This window comes from Calidris pugnax, unplaced genomic scaffold (assembly GCF_001431845.1).
Source record: "Calidris pugnax isolate Ruff unplaced genomic scaffold, ASM143184v1 scaffold9, whole genome shotgun sequence".
In the NCBI taxonomy this organism is placed as follows: Eukaryota; Metazoa; Chordata; class Aves; order Charadriiformes; family Scolopacidae; genus Calidris; species Calidris pugnax.
In genome coordinates, this window is record NW_015090778.1 from 1673661 (window position 1) to 1690070 (window position 16410).

At 53.7% G+C, this 16410-nt stretch overlaps 1 protein-coding gene across 4 annotated transcripts in view; it reads left to right on the forward strand.

Moving 5' to 3' along the window:
• The first annotated feature begins 6 nt into the window (after window positions 1–6).
• PCYT2 (phosphate cytidylyltransferase 2, ethanolamine) overlaps window positions 7–16410 on the forward strand; it is a 19960-nt gene continuing 3556 nt past the window's right edge. Inside the window, exons 1-13 of one of the 4 annotated variants that reach the window (XM_014951976.1) lie at window positions 7–44; window positions 460–548; window positions 1531–1692; window positions 3492–3558; window positions 4036–4120; window positions 5171–5215; window positions 7531–7669; window positions 8765–8847; window positions 9027–9104; window positions 9692–9757; window positions 10000–10065; window positions 10547–10635; window positions 11401–12563. In XM_014951976.1, the coding sequence (XP_014807462.1) occupies window positions 467–548; window positions 1531–1692; window positions 3492–3558; window positions 4036–4120; window positions 5171–5215; window positions 7531–7669; window positions 8765–8847; window positions 9027–9104; window positions 9692–9757; window positions 10000–10065; window positions 10547–10635; window positions 11401–11491 (1053 nt within the window). In that variant the 5' untranslated portion in view covers window positions 7–44; window positions 460–466 and the 3' untranslated portion in view covers window positions 11492–12563. Of the gene's footprint in view, window positions 45–459; window positions 549–1530; window positions 1693–3491; window positions 3559–4035; window positions 4121–5170; window positions 5216–6196; window positions 6242–7530; window positions 7670–8764; window positions 8848–9026; window positions 9105–9691; window positions 9758–9999; window positions 10066–10546; window positions 10636–11400; window positions 12564–16410 lie in introns of those variants that run through there. The other 3 variants (XM_014951982.1, XM_014951998.1, XM_014951989.1) reach the window with 3 other exon arrangements.

Genomic DNA, 16410 nt, shown 5'->3' on the forward strand with positions numbered 1-16410 from the left:
GCGGCGGCGGTACAGCGGCCGGTGCGCGTCTGGTGCGACGGATGGTGAGTGGGGCGGGCGGCGGGAATAAACCGTGTTGGCTGCCATGGTGCCTCCGGTTCTCCTCTGTCAGCGCCGCGCGGGGGGGGAAGGAGGGGGACGATAACTGCGGGACTTGACCGCTCCGCCGCCGGGAGAGGCTTCGGAGCGGGCTCACGGTGCTCCGGTTCCGACCCCGAGCGGTCGGGGGTGCAGCGGGACCCGGTGCGGGGGGGGGACCCGCACCCGGCAGCGAGATCCCCGGTTGGGTCGGGTTATGGCGGCGTGAGGGAACGGCCGCCTCCCCGCCGGCCCGACGAGGGGACAGTCGCTGTCTGACAGCCCCGGGACGGTCTCCCCCTCAGCGCTACCCCCGGGGGGAAGGTCACCTCCTGCCGCTGCCCCGGTGTCCCCGCACTGAGCGGCCCGTTGTCTTTCTAGCTATGACATGGTGCACTATGGCCACTCCAACCAGCTGCGCCAGGCTCGGGCCATGGGGGATTATCTGATTGTTGGAGTCCACACGGATGGTAAGAGGTTTTCTCGGCTTTTCACCTCCCGCTGACTCTAGAATCGCCGGCCGGGTTAGATCCGGAGAGAAGGGAGATGTCCCAATGGAAAGGCCAGGTTGGATGGGGGCTTGGAGCAACCTGGTGGTGGTGGCAGGTGTCCCTGCCCAGGGCAGGGGGGTTGGAACTGGATGATCTTTAAGGTCCCTTCCAAGTCTAACCACTCTAGGATTCTATGAAAGCAGGCTTCTCCCTGCATCTCCTCAGGGAGCAGCAGCCTCCAAAAGGAAGGTGTCTTCCCTGGCTGAAGGAACGGAGTTGCCTCTTTGGTGCTCCCCGGGGTGAAGTGGTTCAGAGCTTGCAGGCTGCCTTTGAGGGGGGATAGGATGAGGGGTAATGGCTTCAGATTGAAAGAGGGGAGATTTAGATTAGATACTAGAAGGAAATTCTTTCTGTGCGAGTGGTGAGACCCTGGAACAGGTTGCCCAGAGAAGCTGTGGCTGCCCCATCCCTGGAGGGGTTCAAGGCCAGGTTGAACAGGGCTCTGAGCAACCTGCTCTGGTGGAAGGTGTCCCTGCCCAGGGCAGGGGGGTTGGAACTGGATGATCTTTAAGGTCCCTTCCAACTCTAACCATTCTGTGATCTGTGTTCTGTGCTGTAAAAACAACTGAACCAGTTGAAAAATCAGTCTGGTTTGCAGGTGCAAACTGTCCCAGGAGACCCCTGTGGTCCCCCCAGTAGGAAGCATCTGGGTACAGGGGGGCACGGGGACATTTTACCTTCTGAGTGAATTCCAGGGCCTTTGTTACGCACTTAGGAAATGCAACTGAATTAAAATATTTCCTGATCTAGCTGGGGCTTCCTTCTCTACCACAAGCCATTCCTGACTGAGTTTAGGCCCACAGTGACATTCACCCACCCATGAAATGAGTGTGGCTCCCGTAGGTGGGCATCTTCATAGCTGTAGTACACGCTTCTGACTGGGTTTCTGTTTCTCACCCAGAGGAGATCGCCAAGCACAAGGGCCCCCCTGTCTTTACGCAGGAGGAGAGGTACAAAATGGTGCAAGCCATCAAGTGGGTGGATGAGATTGCTCCAGGAGCTCCCTATGTCACCACGCTGGAAACCCTGGACAAGTATAACTGTGACTTCTGTGTGCACGGTGGTGAGTGGTATTTGGAGGCGATAGTTGTGTTAACATAGACGCCCTCCGGGGCTTGTGTGCTCTTCGTTTCCTTCCTGCAAACTGAGGAATGTTCTGGCCATCGGCAGATCCCTGGTGTACAGAGGTCTGTGCTGGGCAGTATGGCCACTCCTGGCATTCTGGGGAAATATGTCTGTGTGCCAGGCACCCTAAGAGTGACCAGATCCCCTGGTTTTAAGCATTCCCTTCACTTATGAAGGTGAAATGCGTTGCCTGACAATTATCCTGAGGTTGCCCTTAGCACAAGCAGAAATTTGTGCATAGGGAAAAGTCATTTCCCAAACTTAAATGTGAAAAACACTGTTAAAAAGGTAAGTGTGCGGAAATACAATCGTGTTTATATCTGCTTATCCTGGGATGAGATCAGATCTGGAAAGCTTCTCTCTTTATCCAGCTGATAAGCTGTTCAAGGGCTTAGCTGACCGTGTGGTCAGAGTCCTAGTTCTTACCAGGAACACTTTTCAGTTTACAGTCACTGGAGAGAACCAGTGTTCTGAGGAAACATTCTTGCTCTTGTACTCTGTCCCTTCCCGGCACTGCTTCTCGTGTTCGTTCAGCCTTGTCCCCTCCTCCCTGTCCCTCTGAAGGTATTTTGCTTCTTTAATCAGGGGTAATCTTTGCACCCATTTCACATATCATTCCTCCTATGATCCCAGCCACCTGCCATCGGTGAGCCAAGTATCTAATTAAACGTGAAGAAATCATTAATCTTCTATGAGGTAGATATGCTTTTTCACGTGGACAGGGTGATTATCGAATTCCTTGTCAACTTAATTGCCTGCCCCGAACGTGGTGTGTTTGGGGCACGTGACCCTTTACTGGACTTTGTGAGGGATTATGACAACAGAGATGTGCTTGTGGCCTTTGCTCCAGTTTCCCTGCCTTTATCCCCTCTGCCACATCACTCGGTGCTTCTCCCTGAGCAATACCCTGTGCGCTGCGGCTTTGCCAGGCTGCTTTTATGCAAAAGAGAATAAGTTTTGAAATAGCTGCGCTGAGCTGGGAAGGTGTCAGGGAGCAAACCCCCTCTCCCCCCTGCAGCGTGTTCTCTTCTGCCCCTGTGCCCTCAGGTGAGGGTGGTGTGAGAACTCGTCATCCTGCCACCCAACTGTGTGACAAAGAGCACTGTGAGCTGGCAGTTCTGCCAGGTGAAACCCAGCTTAGGTTTCCACTTGTGAAGATTTTATGCTATCGGTAAAAGTAGGTGAGAGGTGTTTTTTTGTCGATAAGAGTTAGGAACCATGCCAAAGAGGAACCGGAATTAACTCTGTTGAAAGGTGGCCTGATGTCACTGTAGAAGTGCCATCAGGAAGAGCTGGCTGATGGAGGACTGCTTAATTGACTGAAAAAGTTGTAACATGAACCAATGGCTAAAACTAGTCCTAGCGAAGTTAAGGTGCTTTTTAATACTGAGACAACCAACAGTAGCTGTTTATTGTCATTCAGGCAATAATTCAGTCGTGCCTGCAGCTGGATTCACCCCAAGGGCAGCCAGCTCAGATTTTCTGGACTATCTAAAAAACATGGGACCCCCTGGTTAATGGTGTTTAGCATCCAGGAATGTGCTCGTCTCCACAGAGCTTGCAAACCCCTGACGTGTCCATGGGATGCAGGATGGATCCCGCATGCCTGCCCAGGGATTCGGGCTGCAGGAGTTCTGGGCTGGGTTATGTGCTGGACCTGCTCAGCTATGGCTGTTGACACCAGCTTTTGGGCAGGAAGGCTTGGGGTGCACTTCTGAAGCTTTTCTCTCCCTGCAGATGACATCACCTTAACGGTAGATGGCAAGGACACCTACGAGGAAGTGAAGACCGCGGGGCGATACAGGTAACCCGTTGATATTTACTTTCTTACCCTGTTTTGGGTAGAGTTTCTGAGGGTTTATGCCCTGAAGGGAAATCAGGTGAAACACAGCTCTCTTCAGGTCACACTTTAATTTTGCCATGATGTGTGTTAGAACTTCAGTTGCTCCCGCTGTTTTGGCTTCTGGGAAGTGTCACAGACTAGCCACTGACCGGCTGGGGCTTCCTGATCCCAGCAAATACTTGTTCTGGTCCTGGAGCCTCACTGGGAGTGAGCTCTGTTCAGGGTAAGTTTTCCTCATGCGAGCTGTTGCTGTGGTGTGAAGGAGATGCAGAGGCTCACAAATGAACACTGTATCACGAGCAGGTAGAAGGAAGACTCTCAGGATGGTCCCTGGTTTGGATTTATCAGGCGTCTCGGGTGTTTCTGCGGTAACGGTGGGAAGAGGAGAGTCATTTGCTCCTGTGGCTTCTGCTTCACCCTTTGCTTGTCTCCCTGCAGGGAATGCAAACGCACCCAAGGTGTGTCCACTACCGACCTCGTCGGCCGCATGCTGCTCATGACTAAGGCTCACCACAGCAACATAGTGAGTCAGGGGGCTTTGGGTGGGAGTCTGGAGTGCAGGGCGTACGGCCAGCTCTGTCCTTTTGCTGCCCCAAGTGGCAGTAGAGCTGCTGGGTTCTGGCTCCTGGGCGCACCGAGAACTGGCAAGCGGATTATGGGCAGTGGCAGCAAAACAACCTGCTTATGTTTGCTTAAGCCTGTCTGGGATCACAGTGTGATCTCAGCCCGTGCTGCTTTGGAAAGGTGGGGAGGGGGGATAAAAGCTTTGATCCCTCCTGACTGGTGTGGGCTTCGGGAATGTTATGGGAACTACAGGCTCACCTGTGGCTCCTCTGAGGGTAAAACTACGTGGTGCAGCCACGTTGGTCTACCAGCCCAGTGCTGCCAGAGTTGGAAAGTCCTCTTCCTTCCCGCTGAGCTGCCTGCTTCTGCCTTCTGCTGTCTCTAGTCTTATCAGACCTTTCTTGAGTCTCCTTGGCTCACTACCTGGTAGATCGCTAACCTGACCAAAGGAAAATAAAGGCAGTGGTTTTATGTTGGTTAATGAGTTGAATTGACTTGGTAAACAGGCAACCCAGTGAATGGAATCCCCTGTATAACAACAGGGGCAAGACGAGGGACACATGAGAGAATTTGGGAGCAGAGGAAGATCTTTTAGTGAGCTGAGCTGTTAGATTGGCTCAGCCGTGCTGTGTGAGTTCTGGCACAGTGCTACTGTCCAACTGCAGAGAGCGGCACCCGTCTCTAGTGGAGTGTCCTTGGGAGAGGATGGACACTGTGCTGTTGGGGTCTGCTTAGTGGAGGCAGGATGTAGGTGTGCAACGCCGTCAGGTTGGGCAGGAGGCACTGTCACCATGTTCCAGGCTGGGATCAGATAAGGACGTTTCATCTGACTCATGCTGGGACACGGCTCTGGTTTAGATATTAACTGGTTTGTCGGCGTTCAGTGCCAGGGATCAATGGTGTGGAGTCTGGGCTTGGACTTCCCTGCACTTCTGCCCCACACGAGCATGTTCTTGGTTGGATGAGCTGTGTGAGTGCTTAAACATTTTGACTCTTTATCTCCCTTCAGGATGAGGACCTAGACTATCGGAAGCACACTGACAACTTTGGGAAGGTAATGTGTGTTGTGGTCGTGGACGTCTGGTTGTTGTCCTGTCTGAGAAGGCTTCCCAATGTGCTTTCTGGCCTGTGTTGCAGGATTGGTTTTTTTTTACCCCGCATTTAGTAGTAACCTCAGTAAATGTCTGCTGCCCTGTAGAGTGTCTGCCATAGTCAGTGAGACAGGCAGGTGTGGCCGCACGGGGCCGTGTCCGCGCCGCCAAAGAGCTGCTGCCAGTTGAGCCTTTGCTGGTTTTCTGGCTTGCTTGTAAATTCTTTATCGCCGATTCCTTTGGGACCCAGGTGCCCGCATGCAGTTCCAGCCCAGGGACAGCCTCTGTGGATGCTCCTTTGGGTGCTCATGTTTTTAAAGGTGGTGCGTTAGCTCTGGGAAGCGTTTAAGATGCAGATGTGTAGTACCATGCTGTGCTGCAGAATTCACGTGCCTGGTTTTCAGGTACCAGAGTGCTGCTCTTGGGACTCCCTGCCATCATGCCCAGTTCATGTCTGTGGTAACCTTGAAAGAGGTTTTTTTTCCTGGGTGTTGGATTGTCCCTGACTAACAAGCACCAGGACCTACATCTTTTAATTGGCTCAGCTGTGCTGTGTGAGTTCACACTGAGATCTGGCACAGTGCTACTGTCCGACTGCAGAGAGTGGCGCCCGTCTCTAGCAGAGTGTCCTTGGGAGAGCATGGACACTGTGCTGTTGGGGTCTGCTTAGTGGAGGCAGGATGTAGGTGTGCAACGCCGTCAGGTTGGGCAGGAGGCACTGTCACCATGTTCCAGGCTGGGATCAGATAAGGACGTTTCATCTGACTCATGCTGGGACACGGCTCTGGTTTAGATATTAACTGGTTTGTCGGCGTTCAGTGCCAGGGATCAATGGTGTGGAGTCTGGGCTTGGACTTCCCTGCACTTCTGCCCCACACGAGCATGTTCTTGGTTGGATGAGCTGTGTGAGTGCTTAAACATTTTGACTCTTTATCTCCCTTCAGGATGAGGACCTAGACTATCGGAAGCACACTGACAACTTTGGGAAGGTAATGTGTGTTGTGGTCGTGGACGTCTGGTTGTTGTCCTGTCTGAGAAGGCTTCCCAATGTGCTTTCTGGCCTGTGTTGCAGGATTGGTTTTTTTTTACCCCGCATTTAGTAGTAACCTCAGTAAATGTCTGCTGCCCTGTAGAGTGTCTGCCATAGTCAGTGAGACAGGCAGGTGTGGCCGCAAGGGGCCGTGTCCGCGCCGCCAAAGAGCTGCTGCCAGTTGAGCCTTTGCTGGTTTTCTGGCTTGCTTGTAAATTCTTTATCGCCGATTCCTTTGGGACCCAGGTGCCCGCATGCAGTTCCAGCCCAGGGACAGCCTCTGTGGATGCTCCTTTGGGTGCTCATGTTTTTAAAGGTGGTGCGTTAGCTCTGGGAAGCGTTTAAGATGCAGATGTGTAGTACCATGCTGTGCTGCAGAATTCACGTGCCTGGTTTTCAGGTACCAGAGTGCTGCTCTTGGGACTCCCTGCCATCATGCCCAGTTCATGTCTGTGGTAACCTTGAAAGAGGTTTTTTTTCCTGGGTGTTGGATTGTCCCTGACTAACAAGCACCAGGACCTACATCTTTTTTTTCACTCACAGGGGGTTTGCTGACCAGGCTGAATCACCCTCTTTGTTCTCCACCACGTTGGGGTTTTTTTTTGAGCAGGCTTTACGGGCCCTGTCCTTCCAGCATGGCTGTGTCCTGGTGCCTGGATCTGGGAGTGTGTCTGGGCACCAGGTCCCCGCATGACCCCCTTCTGCATGCTGCTGTGGAATGGCTGAGTTGACCCCGTTCTTCCAAGTCCTGTGGAGCTTCTGGCAGCAGGAGCCGGAGCGGGTGACTCGGTGGCTGTTTCCCAAAACTGCCACGCGGCGGGGATAAAGCTCCGTCTTCGTTTTCACCGGCGCTGGACTCTGTAGCTCCCAGCCTGGTGACCTCGCCAGGGGAACGGGTAGCCTTTGAGCTTGCCAAGAGCCTGGGTAGGCTGTGTGTTGTCTCCATGAGTAAGCCTTGCCTGTCCTGCAAATCCCAGCCTGCCCTGTTGCCTTCCTCCTTCCTGAGCTTTCCTCTCGGCATCTCCTTAGCTGGCTGTTGAGGGGGCGATTTAGACTGCGCTCAATGGAGTGAAAAGGGATTTTGTGATACTGCGTAAATACTTGGTGCCAGGAATGTCGAAGGCCCAAGCTGCTGAGAGCCGTGACACTTGCTGGCAAATGAAGGCTGGCACATTACCTGCAGCTGCGTCCTGTGTGTTGTCCAAAGCCTCTCTAGGAGCCTGAAATGTGGGGTGTGTGTTTTCCCAGGGGCCAAAAGGCCACAGTCCCTGGACTGGCGTCTCACAGTTCCTACAGACATCTCAGAAGATCATCCAGTTTGCATCAGGGAAGGAGCCACAGCCAGGAGACACTATCATCTATGTGGCCGGAGCCTTCGACCTGTTCCGTATCCTTGACTCTGCTTCATCAAGAAAACAGCGTTGGTGGTTTTGTCCAATGTTTTCATGGTTTGAGGCACCAGTCTAGGATATTTACCTCTTTTTTTTTTTTTTTTTTTTGTTTCCCCCCTTTCTTTTTTTTTTTTTTTGTTTCCCCCCTTTCTTTTTTTTTTTTTTTGTTTCCCCCCTTTCTTTTTTTTTTTTTTTGTTTCCCCCCTTTCTTTTTTTTTTTTTTTGTTTCCCCCCTTTCTTTTTTTTTTTTTTTGTTTCCCCCCTTTCTTTTTTTTTTTTTTTGTTTCCCCCCTTTCTTTTTTTTTTTTTTTGTTTCCCCCCTTTCTTTTTTTTTTTTTTTGTTTCCCCCCTTTCTTTTTTTTTTTTTTTGTTTCCCCCCTTTCTTTTTTTTTTTTTTTGTTTCCCCCCTTTCTTTTTTTTTTTTTTTGTTTCCCCCCTTTCTTTTTTTTTTTTTTTGTTTCCCCCCTTTCTTTTTTTTTTTTTTTGTTTCCCCCCTTTCTTTTTTTTTTTTTTTGTTTCCCCCCTTTCTTTTTTTTTTTTTTTTTCTTTGTTTTCCCCCCTTCCTTTCTGTAGGTGTGCATGTGAAGGAGGAGGCAGGAGTTCTTACTGGCAGTTTCTTAGTCAAAGGACACTGAGAAAGGAGCTACGGCTCCTCTCTAGAGAAATTTGTGGCTGTTGGAGGGTTTCAGGACGACAGCTGGACACCTTCCACTCTCTGATGGTCGCACTGTGGTCCCCCTGAGAACTGGCTCTTGCAGACCAAGTGACTGCACAGGGCATCTAGAGCAAACGCCTCACCCCTGGGATGGTCTGTGAGGTGTTGTGCCAGAACACCTAAAACAGATAGAGATTCTGGACAGAGGAAAGTTGAGTCCACGTGAAGTGGAGCTGAGAAAGTGTCTGGCTTTTGCTCAGAACCTGTGGAGCCTGAGGAGGGAGGAGGCAACTGTTCTTAGGACATACACAACAAGTAATGCAAAAAATAAAATCCTTGGGATTCCTGTCTCCCACTGTGGTTTTTCAGTGCATCTGTTTCTGTCTTCCTTTCCCAATTTTCCATGTCAGCTTCAGTTCCTTAAATGGGTCTGCAGATATTGGGCATGTTGATTTCCTGGAGAAGGTTCACCAGCTGGCAGAGAAACCCTACATCATTGCTGGGCTGCACTTTGATCAGGTCTGTATGTAACATCCAAAGCCAGGGCAGCTCGTCCCCTGTTTTTTCTGAAACACGCAGGCTGTGCTCTGGAAGACGGGGATGTGTTGGCCAATATGGGATTTTTGTGTTGGGAGACAATGAGAGGGAAAGGGGGTTGCTTTGTCTCTCTTTTAATTGTGCCTGGTGCTTTGCCTTAGGAAGTAAATCGCTACAAAGGGAAGAACTATCCCATCATGAACATCCATGAGAGAACACTCAGCGTCTTGGCCTGCAGGGTAAGTGCTGGTAGGGTGGGTGTCTCTGCACTGCTCCAGAAATCAACTGGGGCCGGGTAGTGGTCACCTGCAGCCAGCTCCTGTATGAGTTCTTGGTGTGTGCTGAGAAGGCAAAAACAAGACTGATCCCTTCAGGCTGCTGGAGGGGTTTCGTGCTCTCGGAAGGAATCACTGGGCCCCTCTGTTCTGGTGAATGCCAGCTGTGGAACCCCTCCACCTCCATGGTGGATGCCTTGTAGAGTGCTTCTCTGCTCTGCAGCGGTGTTCTTGTAGAAACCCTGCTCCCTGCAGCAGGGGAGAAAATTCCTGGGAAAGAAGTGTGGGGAAGCATGTGCCCTGAGCAATTAACTTTTGGATTTGCTATATATGCAGTACCAGAAAACAAAAAATTCTTTAGTGGAACGAGAAGATCCCGTGTTAGAAGGAGTGGCTGCTAAACCCACTTCCCTGTTCCCTTTGAGCTCCTACTCTGTAATTGGATGACCTACTCAAATCTGTTTAGGTAGCAGGCTGGCCTCTGTTTTGGTGGGTTTGTTGGTTTTTTTTTTCCTTTCAAATATGGACTCTTCACCTGGTTTATTTTCTAGTACGTCTCAGAAGTGGTGATTGGAGCCCCCTATGCTGTCACTGCTGATCTGCTGGATCACTTCAAGGTGAGAGTCCTTACATATCGGTGTACATGAAGATGTTGGGGTATGATGTGCTTGGGGAGCTGAAGGTGGTGCAGGAAAGCACAGGGGTGTAGAAGAGGGGTGATCCTGCAGAGCAGGATTACGGTGGGCTCTGAAGGACTGCCAGACCTGGTAGAGGAGGGGGACTTTGCTGATCTCCAGGCTGCAGGGAAGGTCCCTGTCATCTTTCGGGTCTTGTCAATGACTTTGTGTCCTTTCTCCAGGTAACACTTGTGTGTCATGGGATGACTGAGGTGGTGCCAGACAAGGACGGTTCTGATCCATACGAGGTAAGCTACAGGCTGCTATTGTTTGGGTTTCTTTGTCAGCGTTTGATAGATACGGTGTGGATTTGTTCATGTTCCTGAGCTGACAATTCATCTTGCAGAGGGTGCTCCCCAGGCAAGTCCTTGGCAGGTGATGCTGTTTTTCATCCATCCCTGAGGGCAGGTGCTTGGAGCAGAGCCTGTAAATCATTCACAGCAGCTCCGTTCTCTTATTCACTGTTTCGTTTTGTCTGTTTCTGATGCCTTCATGGCAGAATGAGAAATCCTGTAATCTTTCCTCTGTGCCAGACCTGGGCAGCTTCCCTATAGGTGAAGCTTTGCTTTCAGCAGTGATTTATTCTGCCCCCTTGGAGATAATTTTGTGTTGTGCCTGGCTGGGTGCCCACAGGACCTCCCATGACTTCTGCTCGCCTTTCGCTCCCGAGCTGTGAACCCAGAGGTCCTGCCTGTTTTTCCGTGGCTGAGTCTGGGTGTTTGTTCACAGGAACCCAAGAGACGCGGCATTTTCCAGCTGGTGGACAGTGGCAGCAATCTCACCACAGATTTAATTGTGCAAAGAATCATCAAGAACAGGTTGGCTTTCTTCATCTTCCAGTTCTTTCTCATGCTGTTCTGTCCAGCTTGTGTGAGGACTAATTACTGGGATCAAATGGGAAGAGAAGGGCTTATCTTAAGGCACAGAATCAGTGAAATGGTCCTTCATCTTCCACAGCTTGGGCAGGCTGCTTAAATGTGGATATACTGGACTGTGCAGGAAAAGGAATAGCTGAACTCTGCTATGTTCTGAATGTGCTTCACAGCACGTTTTGTTATTTTTCCTCCTCCTCTATTAATGATAGAATTTCCTTGCTGTGCTGAATGTGCTTCTCAGCACATGTTGTTATTTTTCCTCCTCCCCCTCTATTAATGATAGAATTTCCTTGCTGTGTTCTTGGGGATTTAGCATGTTCCTTCTTTCAGGGTTTGCTCTTTTAGGCCTGAGCCCTTCACTTCCAGTGACCTTGGCTCAGGTCAGTGGTAAATTTGATTTCGGTATCACGGCACTAAGTGGTCTGTCCCAGGACAGACCAAGTGTGGAAGAGCAGCATCTTCCCCAGAGGGAGAAATAAGTCGTGTTTGGCCAGTGTGGGAGCCTGGAGCTGCGGGGTGATGGCAGTGGTTGTGGTGAGCTCTAAGAGCTGGCTCTGAGAAGAGTCTAGGGGGTTCCTGGTGAGGTTTCTGCAGTACTCTCGGAACAAAGCAGCGTAGAAGAAGGCAGTGCTCCCCCGCTCCAGGTGCTTTTTGTCTGCTACAAATATGGATGGATGAGAATCTCATGGCATTTTGTGGTTGATGCAGGCTGGAGTTTGAAGCCAGGAACCAGAAGAAGGAAGCAAAAGAGCTGGCAGTGTTGGAGGCCATGAAGAGACTGGAGGAGGAGAAGCACTAGGTCGGCAGAGAGCTGACGTGTGGGTCACTGAGCGCCACAGCCTCACCCTCCTGGGGAGCAGAGAGCCCTTCCAGAGGGGACCCCGCAATGGGGACACCGCTGCCGGCGTGTAGGATGTGCTATCCTACCCTCTTCTGTCCTAGCTCCTCCTGCACTAATTATGCAGACATAACGAGTCAGGATCCTGCTGCCTAGCTTTTCCTCCGTTAATCAGCCTCCGTCCCCTTTCCCAGAAGGAGATTTGACAAACGAAAAACAAAACGAAACGGTTTTAATCATAACTATGTTTTAACATGTTGATGTGCTTTTACCTTCTGCCATTTCTGGCTTTTAGTAGGGGGGGAAATGGAGCAGCCCCCCAGGCCCCCTCTGCTCCTCCAGGTCCGTCTGTCCTGACGGAGTCTGTGTCCCAGAGTGGCCTGTCGGGTGGTGAGGGGGGGTGGCTGGACAGACGGACGAGAGTGGCCTCCCCAGGGAAGGGATGTGGCACCTGTGGTTCCTTCTGCCAGCCCTGGGTTTAGGGACACTGGGCCATCACTGTGTGGCTGCAGGAGGTGCCCACGGGCCTCTGTGTGAGAACTGGGTTGAGCTGGATCAATCTTCTCTCCGCTCTGGTGCCGGTGAATCGTTTGTGGCGGCTGCTGTGAGGGGCAGGTGGCCCAGGGACCCTCGGTTCCGCCATTTCCCTGGTGGGTTTGAGGGATTTTGGGGCACGCTGGGGGCTTTACCCTTTGTGAGGCAGCAGGACCCGGTGCTGCGTATAGACCCTGCTCGGAGCCCTCGTGCTGCTGCTGCCGGTGCCCACCTCACGCCCAGGGGGTCTCCCAAAGGAGGGAGTGAAGTGTCGGGGCTGTTGTGCGAGGGCTGGGGCGCGCAGCATGTGTGGCCCCACAGGAGATGTGGGGCTGAGGGGGACGGGTGCTGGGCTGAGCCCCTTTCTCTGCCTCCAACATTCCAGGGTGCTGTGGTGGCTGTCGCTCCCCGCGCTCTGCGGGACGTTCCTTCCGCGCCGGTCCTGTTCTCTCTGTTGTAAACTTCTGTTGCTGATCATTAATAAAACGTTGACAAGTGCTGTGTTGGTCTCTTTGGGGATGGAACAGGGGTGGCAGAAAGGGGACAGTCCCTGCCTGGAGATTTCTCCTGCAGCAGCTCCTCCCGGGGTCTCTGGTGGGAGTCGGGAAGAAGCCGCTGTGGCCCAAGAACAAGCCCCGTTGCCCTCAGGCACTGGGACACGTTGGGTTTCTTCTGGTGCAGGGGTAAGGGGTCCCTCTGGCTGGAGGCAGCCATTTGTTTTCCCTCTGGGAGGAGGTTTGTGCTGAATTCACTAGAAAATTCAACTAGACTGTGTGAGGGGGCCCAGTCTTTGCTGTTTTCTGGGGTTTTATGCTTTCTGGACTCTAGAATTGCAGCAGAATTTGCACTGGGAAGGGAAGGTGAGCGTCCCAGCATTTCGGTGGGCTTGTAGCCGTGGTGCGTATGGAGGGAGGAGGTGACCTGGTGAGTGGCGATGCCAAAGCAGCATCTGCAAGAGCTGTGGTGGGGACGGATCACCCGCTGAGCTTGGGGTCTCACAGCTGCGTAGCTGCAAATCCCAGAGCCTGCGTTTGCATATTGGCATTTCAGTAATGAATGTGTCATCTGTGACAGGAGCTGAGACACCCACCTGCGTTTTCTTCTGCAGCAGCTCCTCCCGGGGTCTCTGGTGGGAGTTGGGAAGAAGCCGCTGTGGCCCAAGAACAAGCCTGTTGCTCTCGGGCACTGGGACATGTTGGGTTTGTTCTGGTGCAGGGGTAAGGGGTCCCTCTGGCTGGAGGCAGCCATTTGTTTTCCCTCTGGGAGGAGGATTTTGCTGAATTCACTAGAAAATTGAACTAGACTGTGTGAGGAGGCCCGGTCTTTCCCGTTTTCTGGGGTTTTATGCTTTCTGGACTCTAGAATTGCAGCAGAATTTGCACTGGGAAGGGAAGGTGAGTGCCCCAGCATTTCGGTGGGCTCGTAGCCGTGGTGGCTATGGAGGGAGGAGGTGACCTGGTGAGTGGCGATGCCAAAGCAGCATCTGCAAGAGCTGTGGTGGGGACGGATCACCCGCTGAGCTTGGGGTCTCACAGCTGCGTAGCTGCAAATCCCAGAGCCTGCGTTTGCATATTGGCATTTCAGTAATGAGTGTGTCATCCGTGACAAGAGCTGAGACACCCACCTGCGTGGGAATGCTCCCGCCAAGCCCCGGGAGGAGGGAACAGAGAACCTGGAGCCCCTCAGGTGCCTGCAGCAGGAATGGCATCCCATCCCTGCGCTGCATTGAGCATGGATGGTGTCCTGAGTGTGTCCCTCACCCTGGGCTGCTCCCCGCTCTCCCTTCCAGCCTCAAGGCCACTGACAGGAGGGCAAGGAAGGGCCAGCTGGTCCTCGCTGCTCCCAGCCTTGGTGGCCGCACTCCATGTCATGCTCTCCTGTCCCCGGGGCAGGAATGGCATCCCATCCCTGCGCTGCATTGAGCATGGATGGTGTCCTGAGTGTGTCCCTCACCCTGGGCTGCTCCCCGCTCTCCCTTCCAGCCTCAAGGCCACTGACAGGAGGGCAAGGAAGGGCCAGCTGGTCCTCGCTGCTCCCAGCCTTGGTGGCCGCACTCCATGTCATGCTCTCCTGTCCCCGGGGGTCTGCAGGGAGATCTGCAGCTGGAGGAAAGGAAAGGGCAGCCCTGGGGGTGTGGGAGTGATCCCAAACGCCTGCCACTCTCTTCAGTGAGAAGGAACGGGGCTGCGTAGAGAAGAGTGTGACCAATAGGTCAAGGGAGGTCATTCTCCCCCTGAGGAAAGGGCAGTCCTGGGGGGGTCCTGGTCTCCAGCCGGGACCAGGGCTTTTCCCCTCTGGAGCGAAGGCAGCAGCTGCTGTCGGGGATTCACTCCTGAAGGAAGGGGCTGTTCTGTGGGCTGTGCCCTGGCTCCCTGGTCAGCTACACCCCAGCAGAAATCATGGTGAGTCCATGCTGGCCGAGGGTCTCACAGGCTGTGCCCAAGCTCCCTGTTGAGCTACACCCCAGCAGAAATCACAGTGAGTCCATGCTGGCTGAGGGTCTCAGCGCTCTGAGGGTCTGTGGGATCGGTCCTCATCCCACTGTAGTTGGGGGGTGGGAGTGGGGTGAATCCTGGCTGGCAGGAGGGTGGCTCGGGCCAGCACTTTCCCTGCTGTGGGTGCAGGGAGAGCACCGTGGGGCACAGGGACCCCCTTTGTGCGGCCCCCAGGTCCCTCTGTGCCCCCCTAAAACCCCACTGCACGTCAGCGCTGCCGCCCGGAGCAGGTAAAGTTGCTCCTCGCCCCCGAAGCAGCCGTGACACTGAGCTGTCACCCCCTTCCTGGACACCCCCATCCCTGCTACCGAGTGCTCAGACCCCTCTGCAGCCTGCGGGCCCCCCCCTCCCACAGAGACTGCAGAAGAGTCTGTCATGAAAAACAAACAACCGAGCGGGTGGTGACGCATCTACCCCGGGCTGAGCATTTGCATGTAAATGAGCTGCCTCTGGGACCCAAACAGGTACCGTTGTTATTAAAAAAAATGACAAAAGTACTTTATTTCTGCTCTCGTCAGGCACGGGTGCTCGCCTGCTGGTACCACTTATTTGCGTGGAAACGTCAGCTCCGCTTGCTCAGCCGGAGCGCGGTGGAGCTGCTGCTCCTCGGGGCCTTGGAGAGCTGTCTTGGAATTCACTCTGAAAACTTCTGCGTAAGATATTCTGTTCTCCAAGTGCCTCTGGGCCCATCTTCTAAGCATCTGTTTACTGACAACCCGCAAGTCCCTCGGGGCAAATGTGAGCGTGGAGTTAAAATTCGGGGGGGGTGGAATATGGCATGAATTTCAAGTTTGTGACTGACTTTGTTTTCTGTGTTCTGGGTTTTTTTTCCCTCTTCCTCAAGTGGGGAAGCTGAAGACTCTGGTTCCTGCCCCCCTCCCGAGGAGCTCCCCCCCCACGCCCCGCAATGCAGATTGCAGCGAGCGCCCAGTGTTTCTCTAAGGGGAACTAATTAGCTGGAACAGTTGTGGCAGGTGCCTTGAGTCTCACAAGAGCAGCCCAGATCCCGGTGTGGGGAGCCAGACCCCACTGGAGCTCGTTCCCCACGGTCCCAGTAGCCACTCACGGGAGGGAGCGATGGGGTGAATGGACCCCGATGCCCAGCACATCACTGTTGGTCACCGCCACCCTGGCCAAAAGCCTGGATCCAGCTCCTTGTACCATGTTTGTCCAGGCCGTGCCCTGCTGCCAGGGCATGGCTGAGGTGCCCCGGTGCCATGTGGGGGCTGTGCCCAGGTCTCCTGCAGTGCAGGGGGGTCAGCAGGACCCTCCCCAGCTGGGGTGACACGGGGACAGCAGTGCTCTGCCTGCAGTCATTCACCGCCCAGCAAAGCCCCATCGGTTCCTGCTGCTCCCCACGGCTCAGCCCGGCACCGTGATGCCCAACGGGCTCCCTGCAGCCACCATGCTGTGGGGCTGGCCCCCAGGGCTGCCAGCAGGGTGGCAATTTGCTGGTCACAATCAGTGGGTGATTTGTTTTCTGCCAGGCGTTTGAGCAGCTGCAGCACTCAGGGAGGAGGGGAAACAGCTGCGCAGAGGGGCTGCAATGCCAGAGCCACCCCGGCGCTGTCGAGGGTCCCCATGGCTTGGTGGAGCCCAGAGGCTTGAATGGAAGTAGGTGGGCACCACAATGCCCATGAAGAGGCAGGGGATGGGGCTGCCCATCTCCCTGGGGACACTGGGACCCCCCCACAGCTGCAGGCTGGGGGCCACACTCAGCTCCAGCTGTAACTGCCCCCCTGGTGCTCCCAGCCGGGCTGTCACTGCTCTCTTGCCCGGAGCATCTCCAGAGCCCCCAGTGCGACATCCAGCCCCCCCCCCAGCCCTTCCCCAGCTTTTTGGGGTCTGACC